Source organism: Centropristis striata, chromosome 11 (assembly GCF_030273125.1).
Source record: "Centropristis striata isolate RG_2023a ecotype Rhode Island chromosome 11, C.striata_1.0, whole genome shotgun sequence".
In the NCBI taxonomy this organism is placed as follows: Eukaryota; Metazoa; Chordata; class Actinopteri; order Perciformes; family Serranidae; genus Centropristis; species Centropristis striata.
The window spans coordinates 23,989,866-24,009,416 of record NC_081527.1 but is presented as its reverse complement, the minus strand read 5'-3'; the positions used below and the strand labels follow the sequence as shown (position 1 = coordinate 24,009,416).

Here is a 19,551-nt window from a genome sequence, read left to right as displayed (position 1 = left end):
GACACACACAGACAGACAGACACATGCACACAGACACAGACAGACAGACAGACAGACAGACAGACAGACAGACAGACAGACAGACATAAAATAAATTGATAGAGGAAAAGCTGTGTGAGAGTCATACTGTTAAATGTAAAATGTGGCTTCAGAAAGATGTAAACCTCAATCAACAAGCAAAAAGCTTGTAAGCATTCAATCAATTTAACAATTTAAAACAAAAATAACAAAAATAAAGACTTGGATACAAACATCGATAAGTTGATGGGTTTATTCGTGACTTTTAAAACGCTATAAAGCTGCAGCTGCATTTTTGTCGTCCCACCCACAGGCAGCAGATGGAAAGAAAGAGCAGCCATGTGACACAGTGTTTGCAGAGACAGACAGACAGCTGAGGCCTGGCGGGGCAGGACCCGGGCCGGCCCGTGGAGAGATGGTAGAGGGGGGACACAATGAAATGCTATGGGATGACGGACAGCGTTGTCTGGCAACCTGCTGACACAGCACTGTCTCGTTACAACTTCCCAACGGGCTGCCAGCTCCGACATCAGACTCTCTGCCCCCATGAAATATGTGAGCAGGCTTACTGCTTCTTTTTGTATCAGAATATTTTTCTGATCCTAAGCTTGTCTGTGTTTAACGTGCTGCTAGACAAATGTGAGGATTTTCTGCTTTTCTCTGTTTCATTTCATTGTGTATATGAATATTGTTGGATTTTAGAATATTTGTTGAACAAAAGTAATTTGAGGGCATAGAAATCCACATTTTTTTTAAACACGTAGGAAAAAAAAGCATTGACAGTGAAGATTATCATTACCTGTAGCACAAAGTGGTTTTCAAGGCCTGCCCTATTTTAACATTTCCTTTCATTTATAATGGTGCACACCGCAACTACACACAAATCGCATGGCAGCTTTAGATTTGAAAAACTAACCACTCTGGTGGTAGCCTGGTCTCAAAGCTCTGAATGGACATCCATATCTCTGATTCTATTAATATTTTAACCACTGTAGGTCCGGTGTCGTGCACAATGATGGCTGTTTCCCCAGTTGGAAAAACAACCAACCCATTAGACCTTTACAATTAACACTTAAAAGAATAAAAAACACAGCGATAAAAGAGATTCTCCTAAGATTTAGTCTTTAATTCTCAAAAAAAGGGCTGACATGAGGAATGGTCAATGGTCATATGGTGATATGCAACTGCTCGTTAATGCAATTATCTAATCGACCAATCACATGGCAGCAACTCAATGCATTTAGGCATGTAGACAAGTTCAAAGCAAGCATCAGAATGGGGAAGAAAGGCGATTTAGGTGACTTTGAACTTTGCATGGTTCTTGGTGCCAGATGTGCTGGTTTGTATTTCACAAAGTGCTGATCTAACAACCAGCTGTAGGGCTTGATGGTGAAGTGGAAAACTGTAGTAAAAGTCTCATAGATGACGGCATAAACATTAATTATTAAGACTGTTGTAAATGAATCCATGCCTTATAACAAATCCATTAATCAACCAATTGTTTAAGCTGTACATACTGCTGAAAAAAGAACATCTCAGACTTATGTGCAAAGAGAAAAAAATAGCCGTACAGCATATATAAGTGGATTTTCTATTTCATAAAAATAAGACCAGTTGATAAATGCTTTTATCCAGAGTACCTGGCAGCAGCATGAGTGCATACATTATGCTGTTAGTGACCCAGCAGGTGTTTGAACCTCTGTAAGTGCCTTACTTTAACTGTTCCTCTCTGCTGCTTGTTTCTCGTTTCATCATCTGCTCACACCGTCGGATAAAAGCCCTCAGAATATAACTAAGTGGTGTAAAGACGCTTCCACATAACCTCTCCACATTGATCATTGCTGACCACCGCTCAATCAATATTTGCAACCATAAACTGTTTCCTGATAAACCAGAGAACATGATAACAAATCAAATCTCATGACGTGTTTATCTGCCATGTAGCTCGGAGCAGGAGAGCGGAAAAAGCATAAAAGCATCTGAATGGCTTCAATAGGGGAGAAAATGTTTCATTATACTGACAATTAATAGCGGTTTTTCTAGTCCTCAGATTGCAGGTTGAGGCTAAATGCATCTTGAGCCGATTGGTTCTCATGCTGAAACAATTAGTTGGTTAACAGAGAATTACCTGTTTAACAGATGCTCAAAATTCTACAATTCCCATTTAAAGGGTTCTTTTAAAAGAGGATTTTCTGCTTTTCTAGCTTTCATTTTGTTGAATGTTTTTGGGTTTTAGAGTAGAAATCTGCTTTTTTTGAAAATGATAGAAACTAAAAGATAAATAAACACGTAAAAAAAGAGCAATGACAATGAAGATTATCATTAGGTGTAGCACAAGGTATGCCCTAGATGAACATTTCCTTTCATTATAATGGTGCACACCCCAGTTGTGAAAAACAACCAACCAAATAGAGCTTCTACAGGAGCCAGAAAACCAGCTAAAAACCTTGAAATAAAGCAAGAGCTTGATATTCATTTTACAGTTGACAAACATAAAATTGAATTAAGCTTCTGTGTTGACATTAGTAAAACAAATATAAAAGAAAAAAAAATCCCCACACAAACAGAAAATGCAGACATGAACACAATGTCAGGCTGCTGAAAAAAGGGAAGAATTTAGTCTGGTTATCACTCTGATAAAGCTTCTCCAACAAATTAAACACAGTTCAATGTATTAAAGAGATTATAAAACCATTAATCTCTGAGAAAACAGGAAATCAGAGTTTAGACAAGTATTGTTTTTAACCCTCTGAACCCCAAGCAGCATATATATATATATATATATATATATATATATATATATATATATATATAATATTATATTATAGTATATAATATAATATAATATAATATAATATAATATAATATAATATATAACTATTCAGCACAACTATGGCTAGAAGTGGGAACAATTAAAAAATGTATTTTGTGCAGAATAACAGTTATAATGACATAATCATAGAGAAAGAAATTGAATTTCTCTGATTTTTTTTATTGGAATAAAATTGAATCTATATACATGGGTGCATACATTTTCCTTGAATATTTGTCATCTGTTTGTCTCAGGGAAATCATTCGTGGCTTCCCAGTTGTGCTGAGAAGTGTGGAATTTAAGGTTTTTAACAGGATCTGGTTAGTGCAAATGGTTTATTTTTGGCAACTTTTTAAATGAGACATTTGAAGAAATATCACAGATTACATGATCAAGGATCGCCAGAGTTGAAAAGTAGAAAATTTGAAGATAATGGCTATTTTGACATTTCGTTTCTACGATAAACTGTATTTTTGGCAATATTTTTTAAAACACATACTGGTCCAACATGCTTTTCTTTTTGGGGGTTCAAACAGAAGGGGTCACATGGTTGGTTTTTTGGTGCTAGTGATTATATCTAAACAGTATATTTTAATTGACTCTTAATTAGAATGTACAGTGAATCACAAAAACTGACAAACACCCCAGGTCTGAGGTCACGTACGCAGCAACATGATGAAGCATGCCAAACACAAACTGGCGCTGTCGAGGACCATATTGTGTCTCTTGGCTGGCACATTAAAATTTCAAGTATCTCCAGCGTGGCATGTTGCCTTGCATGGGAGCCAAACAGAGCATCTCTTATTGGGGTTACAAAAGCAATATTGTGCTGAATTATTCTAATGGATGTCTGTTGTGCCTTTGGGCATGATCTCATATGTAGGCTAAGTCAAAGCATTGCCAAAATGGGCCAGAATGTTTGCTGTAAACTGCCATAAACTAGGCCAAAATTAGGACCTCTCCTGCCTTTACCTCCTCTCGTTTCAGTTTTTGCAAAAACCTGATCACCCAACATCAGTGTTGGAGCTCACTAAAGCTTTTGTGGCTGAATGAGAGCAAATCCCTGCAGCTAGGTACTGAAATTTGGTGGAAAGACTGAAAGCGTGGAGCCTTTTTTTAGCAGCAGATCACTGTCTGCATGCTCAACTATCACATTTGGGTCCAATGGAGATATTAAGCAATGTGTTTATTGAGTGGTTCCAATATTTACCACCACTAACGGCAGTATCAGAAACATAATTAGCTTCTGAGCTGGTGTCTTTTATGAATATGGGCTTGTCTCCAGTTAGATTTCCCGTTTAATGACAAATGACCAGAATAAACCCCATCTTTGTCCCAGAGTGACGTCCCTTGTTCTTATTATTTGAGGCGGGGCCCAGACAGAATATGCTGCATTGTGTTGTTGCTGGGCTGGACCTGTTCCCAGTGGCCACCGCCATCTGACTTAAGATTCACTAAAACCTCAAATTTAAATCTCCCTCCCAGTTGGCCTTTTATCTCCATTAGCAGCTGGGATAAACCAGTAGACACCTTCTGATCTGAGAAGGGATTACGAGACAAATGGTGCCGATTGATTTGCATTCGGTGCCAAGAAAATTCCCCCTCTGCATTAGTAATCGCTTGATCAATCTGTGTTTCCAAAGTGTCTGCAGATATAAAGCAGTGGGTTAAATGAAAACAGTAGTGGTAGTCTCTTCGTGACATTCCTGCTGAATCCACAGTACAGCTGCAGATTTACTAAAGACATCATCTGTCTCTGCTCATCTCATGTTCTGCCACTAACATAATAACCTAAGTAGGCTAAGTAGCATAAGAGGCCTATATCTGTACAGTCGGCCCATTGTGCACACTTCATGGTCAATATCAGACACCCGGACTAACTCAACTAAGGCTCAACTAGAGATCTTTCAAAACTCATCTCAGCTCTTTTTTATGCTTCCTCTTGAGCAGGTTAGTCAACTCCCAAAATGTAATTACACAGCAGCTGCACAGGAGTCAAGTTTCCATTTAAATGTAACCGAATTTCCAGGAAAGTGGAATTTAATGTGGGTTTATATCCACTACTGTTAATCCTCTTTAACACATAGTTATCCCAGTAAATTACTGGGATAACCTTTCAGGCACCGTTAGTGATTTTCACTTTTCACACAAGCATTATATTCAGGAGAACGTACACCTTGCACCTTTTCACACATGCCATGGCGACGCCAGAACAGACAGACTTTTCAGCCTCAGACAGGAAGTCTTCTGTCTCATTATGCAACACTTGCGTAAAATCCCTGTTTTGTCGTACACTACAGTACCTACTCTAACTGTTCCAGACTGCTGAGGATCAATTTCACCCTCTGTTTGAAATGAGAGGTCTCTTATTTCTAAAGCTGTCTAGTCTTCCACCCATTATTTTTGAAAAAGGAGCTTGTTTTCAAACAAAAAAAACATGCTTTTTAGTTATCAAATCACCCGCAAAAGCGTTTTCATAAATGCTTAACTGTTGCAAAAAAAAAAAGTTGCAGATTCAATTACATCATCAGCCGAGATGATGCTGCTTTATTTTATAACCTAAAGTTGTTGTTTTTAGCCCCCAAATCACAGAATCATATACAGGCAGGGAAATTTACTGTACTCTCTCATGATTCGTTAAGTGATTGGTTGCCACAGACGTTGGACTGTATTGAGTCTGTTTAAACTTCTTCTTTAAACTTTACCTCTACCTCAACACAAATCAATGGAATTACTTGCATTTTTCACCACCTTATCTGACATAAATGTCGCCCAAGATTTAGGATGGTTGCATAAAAAGTCCATTTATATCAGAAAATTAAACACCAAATTAATCAATAAGGAAAATCCAGACATTATGATATTAATTAAAGTCAATTTGGTCTTTTGGCAAGAAGTGGGTTGCAATACAGCATAACAATAGCTGTGTTTCTGTTTTAAACAAACAGAGATCGCTAAGTGAACACCTCCTGTAGCAGCAGCACATACACACTGTACTGCTACAGAGCTATCTGTAGCTAACTGCCGCTAACGGCGGCTCTTCTGAACGAGCCGGTCTGCGTAAGAAGGAGTCGCTGGATTTGTCTCCAGTCGCTTTCTTGAAAAATAGTCGCTAAGGGGGTCTGAAAAGTCGCTTAATTCAGCAACAAAGTTGCTAAATTGGCAACACTGCTTTGCCGGCTTGCACAAATGGCGTGTGTTGTTGTCGTGTAGAGTACTACGGTACATCCCGCTTAGAGATCTATCCAATCAGTAACCAGGCTGTTTTCAGGGGAGAAAAAAGACCAGACAAAAGCCGGCTCCGGACTGCTCGTATTCAGATTAGGGGCGTTTCAACGAGTGAGACCGGCCTCATTCCGGGTATTGCCCAGTAGTGGAAACAGCCCTAATGGTATGCAAGACATACTTTCTCCAACTGATTACTTTGGAAAATAATAGCAAGCTTTTACATTTGCCAGCAGGAAGCTGGCAGGACTTTGCTGGTTTGTGTTTTTGCAGGATACAGGACTGAACTCTGATGGTTTTTAAACAAACGCTGTCCTCATTCCAGTGACTGGAGGAGCTGTCAGCTGCCATTAAACCAACCAACCACACCAACATGTTACTGCAGCCAAACACTACTTGCTCCTGTTGGCCGGGATACCCTGTTCTGTTCTGCCCTGCACCATCCTGCCGTTGATGGCCGTAGACTGTTCAGGCTGGAAAACAAATGTTTTCATTCAGCAGTCACAAAAGCAACTGAATACCAGAGTTTACTGGTCAAGTGGGTCCAGCCAGACAAACACTTTTTGGTTGCTGGCCAAAGTGGTGGGTAGAGCGTTCAACAAAAATCAACCATTACCTTAAAGTCAATCGAAATTTCTGTCGACACAGTTTAACATTTATTCAACAGTTCACATGTTGCTAAAGAAGTTTTCAGGGCAGGAAAATCACAATTAATTATTCAGAGTACAGGGTAGGACAGAAACTAAAATTCTTTCTAGTCTAAAAGTCTAAAAAATGTCATATAAAAGAAGAAAATACCTGTTTTTGAGACGCTTGATCAGAATGTAGGTGCTTTGACTTGATAAATGAGGATTTATTGATGTTGTTGATTAATTTTCCGGTAATTAACCTGTTGTTTCAGCACTTCAGCTGGTGGGCAGGCTATGTGTAAATGTCTAGGCTAGGAATTTTAGAAAGTTATACTGTAGGTATCCTATTTGAACATAGTAAGGTTACAGATAACTCTACAGTAGATGGAAAAAATATATTTTATAGATATTATGACTTGAAATTGTAATGTGGGAAAAATCTAAAAATGTGCACTACAGCCAGATTAGTACCAAATTTCCTCATGATTAATTAAGCTTTTTCCAAACTAACTCACTAAGAAGTTATTAAAAATATTTCCATATTTTGTAACACCTTCCAGGTGCAACCCTGCACTACCAACTGGCTGCTCCACTGATCCGTGGGAAAATATTCAGCTGGCTGGCAACAATATCAATATCATTCTAATCATTTCAGTTTTTCCAATTTCCATTTCCAACACTATTCCAAATTGGCTTATTGTGTGTGTTTTGACATGTTGACATGCTTTTGGTCATGCAGTGTACTTTAAATGGGATTTTGTTGTTTTGTCTTCAGACAAAAATCCTTGTGCATTCCTCAATTTTTTCCTTACTATAATTTTTTAATTTCTATGCTACAATCTGGGACGTGTCCCATCACATTTCACCCTCCGGACTCCTCACAGGGGGTGTCCTGCTCCACTGATCAAAGCCTCTCTCCGCTCTGGTTGTTTAACAAAGAAGAAAAAAGGCACTCGGACCAGAGCCGAGCCTCTACCGGACTTTCAACACCCCCACCACCGGACTACAGGAATGCACATAAGACCTTCCCCTCCTTCCTCTGCCTCCCCTACTCTCTTTCATAACCAAGTTCTCATTTGTTGCTTTAATTAGGCTGTACCTTGTTCGAGTCCACTGAGGCGAGAATTCTGGGGAAGCATGTGAAAGGGAAGAGGGAAGAGGGGGAGCGGTTTGAAGGTTACATCGTCAGTTTGGCCCACAGAACTATCTGGAGCAAGTGTCGGACATGGACGCCATGTTGGTGGTAAATACTACAGGAACTCTTTGCTGTTGTTTTCAACTTCCTGCCTGTCAGCCCTTCTGCTGATGTGCCTTTGAGCACAGCACTGAGGCCTAAACTTCAAACTTTCGGTGCCAAGCTGCTGAAACGCCAAATGGTGAATGTATGTGCAGTCATACATTGTCTACAGCTGCTGACCAGTGTGTCTTTGGGCCTTCATACACAATGATGTTTCAAAACAAAAGTGTGCTTCCGATGTGGTAACAGTTTGTGTTTGGCCTTTTCCTGTTTGAATGCAGAGATGGCCCATACAGATATGTTTTACCCAGTTTAATGTGGAGGAACTTGACTGGCCTCACACAAAAAAATGATCTTCAACTAATGATTATTTTCATTATTAATTAATCTTTCGATTATTTAAATGATTAATCTGATTAGTTGTTTCGTCAATAAAATGTTGAAAAATATCAATCAGTGTTTCCCAAACCACAAGATGACGTCATCAAATCTCTTGTTTTGTCCACAAACCAAAGAGATATTCAGTTTATTGTCATAAAGGAACAAAGGAACCAGAATTACTCACATTGAAGAAGCTGAAATCAGAGAATTTGGACTTATTGTCTTTAAAAAACTGCACAAGCCAATAATTCGATTATCAAAATAGTTGATGATTAATTTAATAACCGATAATTGTTCGATTAATCAAATAATTGTTGCAGCTCTAGATAGTATAGTACACCCATATTACAAATGACGTGTGCAAAAAAAACTGTATGCAATACATGAATTCATAAAAAGTTTTTTTTTTATAAAAAACCCAACATTTGCTTTCGCCCGCCATGTGGTCTGTGTAATATGACGTCAACTCTGCAACTCATGTATCAAAATGTGTTGTTCTGCCCTGAGGAGGCGTTCACATGAAATCGACAAACTCTGAAAAACTAATTTCAGATTATTCCAACGACACATGAACACAGCACATGAGTAAGGCGCTACATCGGGGCATCTCAGATTAGGGTTGTCAAAAGTATCGATACTCAAAAAAGTATCGATACTAAAACGTTGTATCCGGATACGATACTCATTTTCAAAAGTATCAATACCTAGCCAAGGAATGAACACTTAAGTTAAGTTACTTATTTTTTGATCAAGCTTGCCTAATATTGTGCACAGCATACAACCTCAAAATATTGTTCTAATTGTTATTGTTTATTGTATTTATATATTTTTTGCACTACCTCAGACCTGAAGCTTGTTACCACAGTTGCTGTTTCTTTTTGCACAACTGTTTTTTATTACAAATATTTAACCTGTGGTTCTGTTCATTTTTACATGTTGCATTTTTCTTGTTAATAAAAATATTTCTGTTAAATTCTGCGGTCTTTGTTTTTATCCTTGTGGTTACGAAAATGGTATTGAGTATTGAATATTTTCCTGAGTATCGGTATCGAGTTGAACATTTTAGTATCGTGACAACCTTATCTCAGATAAAAGGGTGAATAGGTGCAGCAGCCATGGGGAAAGTGAGAAAAATGTGGTTTTATTGAAAGATTAAAGCATGTTGGCATGTTCTAGTACAAAACAAAAGTATGAACCTGAAAATGAGAATAATAATTCACCTTTGAACTAGATAACAATTACTAAGTTGCATCAGCCGTTCTAGAGGTTTTGAAGTTGATGGCAGCTTGTGTTTCATCACATTCTCACAAACTCTTACCTAAATACAGCGAGGCGTTCTCCTTCTTCACGTTGTCGTCCAGGTAGGTGGGCCCCAGTGTGTAGATGGGCGTGGATCCCATGCCCACCAGGATCTGAGCGATAACGAACAGCGCCACGTATAGGTTGTGTTCGTTTCCTTCCTGGTCTCTGGGACAGGAAGTGATGTCGACGCGGTCCCTGCCGCTGGCATTGCTGTTCATGCACAGGCCCTCGTTGCCGGAGGACGAGTTCACCTCCTGGATCTGGTAGGCTGGCGAGATGAAGTGAGGTAAGGAGAAGAGGGCCGCGCCCACGGCGATGAAAACCCCGCCCACCGCGAGCCAGCGAGGCCTCTGACCACGCCCGCCGAAGTAGCTGATGAAGACGACCACCAAGAGGCTCCCTATGTCGAAACAGCTGACGAGGAGACCCGATTCTGAGCTCCTCAGGCTGTAGCGCTTCTCGATGGTGGTGATAACGCTGCTGAGGTAGCCTGACACCATGAGCGACTGGATGAACGTCAGATAGCACATGCAGAACAGGAAGCAGCGAGAGTCCTGCAGGATGACGCTCAGGTACTTCCTGCTGGGCAGACGGAACCGAGCCAGCCTGGAAGCAGAAAACCCAGGAGGCTTCCTTCTTGCCATGTTTTTACTCCTACGGATCTCAGTGTTCTCCATGTAAGAGCTCGGCCTGTTCAGCGCCGACTTCCCCGGCTTGGGCAGGTAGTTTGTTCTGGTCGGGGACTCGGCCTGAAAGGACTCGGTCTTGGCCGGGAGCTGGATAAACTCCGCACTCTCTTCCGCCGTAATGGATGCAGAACTAGCCAGTAAGGTTTCCTCTTGAGGCCCTTCCTCGTTCAAAATAGGCAAACTTTTAGATTTGAAGTCGGTGCCCGGCTCCTCCAGCTCGCTGGAGAACCCGTCCTCCTTCTGAAGGGACTCGGACAACTCTGCTTCCTCGTGGTCAGCCATTATTTCCAGTCACCTCTCTTTTAAGGGGTAAGAAGAATTAAAAAAAAAACGCCCCAGTTCCAAGCCTACATTCACAGTTCAGGGGCTGCTGCCCATTACATTTATTATTAATAGGTACATCTACTCCCACAAATACAGTCTGGCTTGCAGAGTGGCCCAAAAAAAGCAACAACGTCAACCAAAGGGAGAGCAGACTCACAGCTTCTGCTTATCTGCAGCCTCTGTTTATCTGGTCATGCACGCTTGCCTCCAGTCACCATCTAATCTGGAGGTGGAGACCACTCAGGCCTTCTCGGCTCGACCAGTGGAGCTCCAGAGCCAGGGCTCCCTGCAGATGCACAACATTTCCACTCGATGGCTTCTCTCAGCAGGACTATGCTGTGGCTGCTGCTGCTCCACGGCCGGCAGGGACGAGATGAACTTGCAGAGGAGCATGCGCCGCATCCCTGACACCCCTGCCAATAAAGATCACACAGTCACAATGTCACTTCTCTCGGTACATTAGGGTGATGGAGCCCCTCTTCTCCTCCTAACTCCTCCTCTCCAAGTCAAGGGCATCACCCCCCCTCCTCCACCCCCTCCCGATGTTATCACCGCACCAGCTGTCCTCCCAGCGGGCGAGCGAGCCGGTCATTTAGCGATTATATTTCAGTGTAAATCCCTGGAGATTTGAGTGAAAAATTAAAAAATAGACAACTGAAGAAGAGCCGAGGAGAAAAACGAGAAGTGTGGTGACGGGCTGGCGGATAATACCGCTGCTCAGAAACACCGCAGTGCTCAGCTGCGAGCAGTCGCTGTTTTGAAAACAACTGCGTCAAGCTGCAGTTAACGACACACAAACCGGAAGTGTACGCTTCAGAATAAAAGTAATTGTACTTTGACGTGTACAACATTGGAGCACCAATAGTTCAGAGTATCCTTTATGTGCTGAATCACCTAATATATATATATATATATATATATATATAATATTAGAAATGCGATAAAACGATAGAATACTTTGCGGTACATTTAAAATAAATGTATAATTGTCTAATTTTGGATTGTTTTACGAGCAACCGTACCATTATCCCGACATATGCCTTCAAAGTACAGTAGCATTAACGATACAAGGCGAAATATGAGGAGAAATTGTCGCCGAATGCCATAAAACATAACATAACATAACATAAATTTAAGAGTTTATCTGTAACAGGTAATGTAACCTAAATACCTGGTCTAACGTTTACAAATACCTGAATCGGTGGTGTCTACTAATACAAGTGGCCTGTGTTATATTCACCAACGGTTATTTTGACAACTGTACAGTTTAACTAATGTCCACTTTAGCTTGTAGCTAACGTTAGCTAACTACCTAGACCATAAATGGTCAACATTTGCTGATAAATAAATGGAAAATAGCTACATAATATGTGCCGAATTAGATTAGACAAAGATAGAACAAAATCATGCCTTTCGTTGTGTTGTGTTAAATGTTACAGTAAGTCAAAATTAGTCAACTGACGTTATTTTTAATGCCATAGCGGAACGTTCGTCGATGTTTTATTTTGAAAATAGAACAGGAAGCTCTTCTTTGCTCCGCGGCTAACGGTCCCGGCTAGCCGCACAGCTAGCGGCTAACGGTCCCAGCCATAGACATGTATATGCATGTATATTTGTCTATGGTCCCAGCTAGCCGCACAGCTAGTGGCTAACCCGCAGAGGTAACGTTCACTGATGGATAACACAAACAACGACAAAAGCGACACAGCGCTTCACTAACCTGGCACTCGGAAGCGGCGACGCGGTCCTTTACACATTCATGTCCCAGTTACACCTCACGCCCTGATCGGACAGCCGGTTAAAACCGGACAAAAAACAAGTCGGTATTAAAAATCTCACCTACAAAACATCTTCTCAGTGAGCTGCGTCAAGCCGCAGGAGTTAGCCAGAAGACGCCGGACACCTCCAAAATAAAAGCATAATTAGTGTCACTCAAGAAAAGAGGCAGTATCTTTTCATTCGGGCACATTTATTTCTGTAACACCATTACAAATTACAAACACACACACACACACACAGTAGTAGTAGTAATAATAATAATAATAATAATAATAATAATAATAAAAATAATACAATTTCTACCCAAAGTCTGTGACCATTCAGAAGGTCAAAATGTAATTTTAACAATTATTTAAAAAACAAAACAATACTCATAATAAAATAAAGAAATAAAAACTTTATTCATGTTTGTTGCTGTTAAACACACAGCATTGTGGACACACCACATATTACAACCATGTGATATTGTTATTTGAGATATTTATGTGCTGCAATTTCTATTTGTATATCTCTGCCAATTACGCTGCTGTGGACATACAATACATGGAAAAAACAGTACCTGAAAATGACACAGTCATAGAACTGTTGAACATGTTGTGCTGCTCTAACAGCTTCCACTCTTCTGCTTTCAGTGTTTCTGACAGATGTTTGTACCTGCTGCAGATTTGATCCCATTCAGACACAAGAGCATCAGAGAAGTTCAACACTGATGTTGGTGATCAGGTCTGAGTCACAGTCAGTGTTGCAGTTTATTAAATACATTAAATGTCAGTTAAGCACACCTGAGCATACAGTATGTTAGTTAGTGGAATAAACATGTAAAGAGGGACCTCTGGTGGAGAACTTAGTAACTGTGAGTAGTTGACAGGGAGCAAGAAGCAAGATTAATGTTCAATAGAAGCCACATTAGATATTAAACCAATGGTTATCAGCATATAGTTGATGCCACATCAGTAGCCATTTTAAAAAACAGATAAAAAACCTTTTTTCAACAGCATTCGGTTGAACTGTGCGCATGTGTGAGTAAGTAAGTGTGTATGTGGTGAATATGGCATTGCTTGTCTACCTGCACTCTTCAATTAATTTGTAATTGATTTTTATAATTGTTTTTATAATTTATGTGAAAAAATATATATAATTGTATGTTTGTTTTTCTTTTGTTTTGTTTTGTTTTTTAACTGTAATTATGTATATCCACTGTGAAGCACATTGAGTCTGCCTTGTGCATGAAATGCACTCTATAAACAAAGTTGAATTGAACTGAATATAGTTTATAATTTAAGCTTCCCCTCTATACGCTTTATATTGTTGATAAAAGGTAAATGTTTACATTTCTTTCAAATTTTTGACTATTCAAAAAAAATTTTATTTTTAAAAGTAGTAAAGTACTTAATATTTTAGATGCAAAATGCTTATAAAATATGAAATATATAAATATATATATAATAAATAAGCTGCCCTGCCACCGACTCTGGATCCCCATCAATTTGCATATCAAGCCAATAGGCAGACGACGCCATCTCCACGACCCTTCACTCTGTTCTGCGCCACCTGGAGCTGCAGGGACATATGCACGGCTACTGTTTGAGGACTACAGTTCTGCCTTTAATGCATCCTCACTAGCAGGTTGTTCTCCAAGATGTCCTGTCTGGGTATACCACTCAACCTCTGCCTTTAGATTAACCCTCTGGGGTCTCAGCCTGTTTTGGCCGTTTTTGAATACTTTTTATTTTGCCCTTCATGTACCATATAAAAATGTTTACTATACCCATATTTGGTATCCATTTTTTCTTCACCTATATGACTTGACAATTATTTTTTCACTTTAACCTACTTTATCAACATATTGAGCCCAAAAATACACAAAAATCATGAAATCCGAGTTGGAAAATTATACTATTTACTACAATAAAAACCACAATGCAAATATGAACAACAAAAAGGTAAAAATTTGAATATGATGAAACTATTTCCAAAAAAGTCCCATAAAAACATGTATATGTATAGGCGTTTTTTTCCTTGTTAGCTGCAACTCTTCAAAAACAAACTATGTACAAAATTACACAGAGAGCTACACCAACGCTCAAATATTTTTGTACTATCAAATCATATCTTTGGTTTTACATGACCTAGGAATGTCAATGTTGAATGTTTTTTTCTTTAAAAAAGCGTGAAAATGACCCCTGTATACATACACACACACACACACACTCATATATATATATATATATATATATATATATATATATATAGATACTTCTACTTTAACATTATTTTGAATGTGGGACTTTGAATGTATTTTTTTATTGACTATTTATAATGTTTTTAAACTTCTGAGTCCAGTGTGAGAGTGCATTGAATTTCGTTGTATTCCTATGCAATGACAAATAAATCTAATCTAATCTAAACTCCCGTCAGTAGACAATAAAATAACAGTAACATACTGTATGAGTAATTCCAAATTCATGTTGCACTATATGTTTTATATTGCCTGGAGTGTGCAAAATGTTATTTTGTAAAGAAAAACTTGAAAAATATTATCAATAAAAAAGAGAGACCTGGAAGGAGACCTGCAGCAGTTGACACATAAAGTCGACCATCAGTTGCAGGTTTTACGCTTGTCAATAAGTCAGATTATTCCTCATAAACTGCAAAATTTTAGTTTGAAACAGAGTGACTTTCAGCTTTCTGCTGTAATTAAGATCCTTCTTATCGACTTCGTTCTGCGTTCTGGAAGATAAGTTATCTAAATGCCTGCCAGGACCTGATAGGGTGCATAATAATTTTTATTGCCAGCTGCAGTGCTGAGCATATCAACAAGTCACTAACAGCTAAAGCTCTAAATTTTGGGTCTGAAAGGTTTCATTTTTAGGATTAAATGTCTACTGCCTATATACTCTTCATAGTCTAGACGGAATTGTCCAAAAAGTGAAAGTGAGGAGCATTTATGGGTACAAGTCAGGAACTGGCCTACATCACTTATTTCAAGGGTGCTGAATCAAAAAAAAATTGTTCCCAAGCGAAATTTTGAGTTTTTGACCTTCTAATTTGCATATCAATATGGCGGCCGTTGGTCATTGAACCATTTTCCTCAAGTTTTTTTTGAAAGTAGCCAATCAAAGATGAGGAAATTAAGTTTCTGGATCTATAGTCTAGGGTCAGAGCAAGAATATAGTGGAGGCTCAGTGTCTTTTTTATTTAAATGCAAAATACCAACTTTTAAGGTTAAATTAAGCATTATTTGTGTCATTTTTTTAAGGCCGACATAAATATTCAATCAATATCACTTTTAAATGTTTCAGTTGGGATTTTGCATATATATATACAGTTGAAACCAGAAGTTTACATACACTATATAAAAAGACACATATGCTTTTTTTCTCACTGTCTGACATGAAATCAGATCTGTCTTTTTTATGTTTCTTTTGGAGTAATGGCTTCTTCCTGGCAGAGTGGCCTTTCAGCCCATGTCGGTACAGTACTCGTTTCACTCTGGATAATAACACACTCTTACCAGCTTCAGCCAGCATCTTCACAAGGTCTTTAGCTTTTGTTCTTGGGTTGATATGCACATTTTGGACCAAAGCACGTTCATCTCTGGGACACAGAGCCCGTCTCCTTCCTGAGCGCTATGATGGCTGGACATTCCCATGGTGTTTATACTTGGGTATAATTATTTGAACAGATGAATATGGCACCTTCAGGCATCTGGAAATTGCACCCAAGGATGAACCAGACTTGTGCAAGTTGTCCACAATTATCTTCCTGGTATCCTGGTTGATTTCTTTTGACTTTCCCATGATGTTACACAAAGAAGCAGTGTGTTTCAGGTGTGCCATAAAATACATCCACAGGTGTGTCTCGAATTAACTCTAATGTTGTCAATAAACCTATCAGAAGCTTCCAAAGACATGCCAGCATCATCTGGGCTTTCCCAAATTGTTTCAAGGCATAATCATGTTAGTGTATGTAAATTTCTGACTTTGAAGAAAGTAATAAAAAATTGTCTAAAAAAACCCTTCTCTCATTATTTTGGCATTTAGCAAATAGAAATAATTTTGGTAATCCTAACGGACCTAAAACAGGAAAAGTGATTATCTGATTTCATGTCAGACAGTGAGAAAAAAGGCATATGTGTCTTTTTATATAGTGTATGTAAACTTCTGGTTTCAACTGTACATAAAAAAGACACTGAGCCTCCACTATATCCTTGCTCTGACCCTAGACTACAGATCCAGAAACTTAATTTCCTCATCCTCACAAAAAAATAAGGGGGGAAAATGGTCCAATGACAGTGCAAGGGCAATGCATGGGCAATTTGGTGGCCATTTGATACAAATTAGAAGCTCAAAAAATCAAAATTTCGCTTGGGAACCATTTTTTTGGGGACTCAGCACCCTTGAAATAAGTAAAGTAGGCCGGTTCCTGACTTGTACCCATAAATGCTCCTCACTTCTTATAGAAGGCCTTTTTTCTGAAATCCGTCTAGACTGTCATACATATATTCATTTCACCAGCACTATGTTTCATAGATATGTTCAATAAAGACATGAAATATATAATTGTTTGTGTAATATTAGGTTAGGTACATCAGGTTTTCTCTATTCAGGACTTAGGTGCAGATCAGATCACATTTTTTCACAAATTATGCAGAAAACCAGGTTAATTCAAAGAGTTCACATATTTATTCTTGTCTTTGTCGGTTTAAGTTTAGCTGCCATTAAAATATAGCTTCTCCTTTTTTTTAATAAAACACTTTTTGCATTTGAACCTTAACTTTCTTTTCTAAAGTAAGTGTAAACTGAGCCTAAATAAAAGCTGTGAAACAGTTAAATGTCTCAGTGGCAAAGAAACAAAAAGGAAACTGTGTTTAGAAAAGTAAAAAAGCAACAGAAAATATAGTTAGTCGTTTGAAAAAACATGAGAAAACTATTGTAAAAAAAAAAAAAAGAAAAAAAAGGAAATAAAAAAGAAAAATGTTTTTACGGTAAAAAACAAACGAACAAACAAAAAAAAAAACAGGCAGCTGTGGTTGCCAGTAGAACTTTTTTTAATATTACAGCAAAAAGATATTGGCACTGTTGATTTCACGTTTAAGATTGCCATTTTATTTCATTTTTTACTGTATAAATAAAAAGTTTTTTCCATCAAAAGAAACACTGTTTCGCCATGTAACTGACAAGAAAATACTTCATTAATGAAAACGTATAAATTAACGATTTTACCATTAAATGTTACAGTATATAGTATTTTGTTAGAGATATGGTGTTTAGTACATTTAACAGTTAGAAAAAGTATTTTTTACAAAAGATAAATGCAAAAATTACAGCGATGCTTGTATATATATATTACATTAAATACATCTTACAGTGTATTTTACAGTGCAGTAATGTATTTTTCAAAAACAAAACTGTAAAAAATATTGTTTTGGCCAATATATACTTGTATGGTGTTTCATTGTTACTGAAACTGAATTAACTCATTTATCATTTTACGGCCTTTTACTGTCATGGTTTAGCAGTTTTTCACTGTAAAATCTACAGACATTTTTTACAGTGTATCTTTATTATATGTGTGCATGCAAAAGTAAACTGAGTTCATGTGTCAATGAAATAACAGGAAGCTATTGTCCATTTTTTGCATGCATATCTCTTCAATATCAAATGATCAGGGGAAAAATGACACCTGAGCAAAATCTGACAATTGCAAAAATGAAGATTCTGTTCGAATCTTTGTTTGCACCCAATGAACTCAACAGTTTCCTCTTGCTGCCACCTGGAGGCGCCAGAGCTCCATGTCTCCTTTAATGCAGCTTTAACCCATAAGAACCCAGACCCAGTTATCCATAAAGGAAAGTTATGGGGGATATATCACAGACCAGAACATATTTATGATGTGGGGTTTTTTTGGTCATTCTGTGTCTTTTTTTAGTAATTTTGTGTGTGTGTGTGTGGGGGGGGGGGGGGGGGGGGTTGGGGGGTTTGTGTCATTTTTAAGTAATTTAGTTTTTTTCTGTCGTTTTGTGTCTTTTTTTGGTCATTTTGTGTCTTTTTTTAAGTAATTTAGTGTTTTTTCAGTCATTTTGTGTCTTTTTTGGTCATTTTGTGTCTTTTTTTAAGTAATTTAGTGTTTTTTCAGTCATTTTGTGTCTTTTTTGGTCATTCTGTGTCTTTTTTAGTAATTTTGTGGGGGGTTTTGTGTCATTTTGAAGTAATTTAGTTTTTTTCTGTCATTTTGTGTCTTTTTTTGGTCATTTTGTGTCTTTTTTAAGTAAATTAGTGTTTTTTCTGTCATTTTGTGTCTCTTTTTTAGTAATTTAGTGTCTTTTTTGTGTCTTTTTTAAGTAATTTAGTTTTTTTCTGTCATTTTGTGTCCTTTTTTTGGTCATTTTGTGTCTTTTTTAAGTAATTTAGTGTTTTTTCAGTTATTTTGTGTCTTTTTTGGTCATTTTGTGTCTCTTTTTTAGTAATTTAGTGTCTTTTTTGTGTCTTTTTTAAGTCATTTAGTTTTTTTTCAGTCATTTTGTGTCTTTTTTGGTCATTTTGTGTCTTTTTTTAAGTAATTTAGTGTTTTTTCAGTCATTTTGTGTCTTTTTTGGTCATTCTGTGTCTTTTTTAGTAATTTTGTGGGGGGTTTTGTGTCATTTTGAAGTAATTTAGTTTTTTTCTGTCATTTTGTGTCTTTTTTTGGTCATTTTGTGTCTTTTTTAAGTAAATTAGTGTTTTTTCTGTCATTTTGTGTCTCTTTTTTAGTAATTTAGTGTCTTTTTTGTGTCTTTTTTAAGTAATTTAGTTTTTTTCTGTCATTTTGTGTCCTTTTTTTGGTCATTTTGTGTCTTTTTTAAGTAATTTAGTGTTTTTTCAGTTATTTTGTGTCTTTTTTGGTCATTTTGTGTCTCTTTTTTAGTAATTTAGTGTCTTTTTTGTGTCTTTTTTAAGTCATTTAGTTTTTTTCTGTCATTTTGTGTCCTTTTTCTTTAGTAATTTTGTGTCTTTTTTGGTCATTTTGTTACTTTTCAAGTCATTTTGTCTGTCTTTTTTGTGTCTTTTTTAAGTAATTTAGATTTTTTGGTCATTTTGATACTGCCTCCAGCGGCCCCCATGTCATTTGAGTTTGAGACCCCTGTTCTAGAATATTTAAAGTGTTTGTTACATG

General features: G+C 37.8%; 1 protein-coding gene across 1 annotated transcript in view; it reads right to left on the bottom strand.

Moving 5' to 3' along the window:
* The window catches only part of LOC131980342 (solute carrier organic anion transporter family member 5A1-like), a 66,200-nt gene extending 53,680 nt beyond the window's left edge, over positions 1–12,520 (bottom strand). The window contains exons 1-2 of the mRNA XM_059344566.1: positions 12,338–12,520; positions 9,621–11,030 (exon numbers count right to left, since the gene is read on the bottom strand). Of these exons, the coding sequence (XP_059200549.1) occupies positions 9,621–10,575 (955 nt within the window). The 5' untranslated portion in view covers positions 10,576–11,030; positions 12,338–12,520. The remainder of the gene's footprint in view (positions 1–9,620; positions 11,031–12,337) is intronic.
* Positions 12,521–19,551: the final 7,031 nt, after the last annotated feature.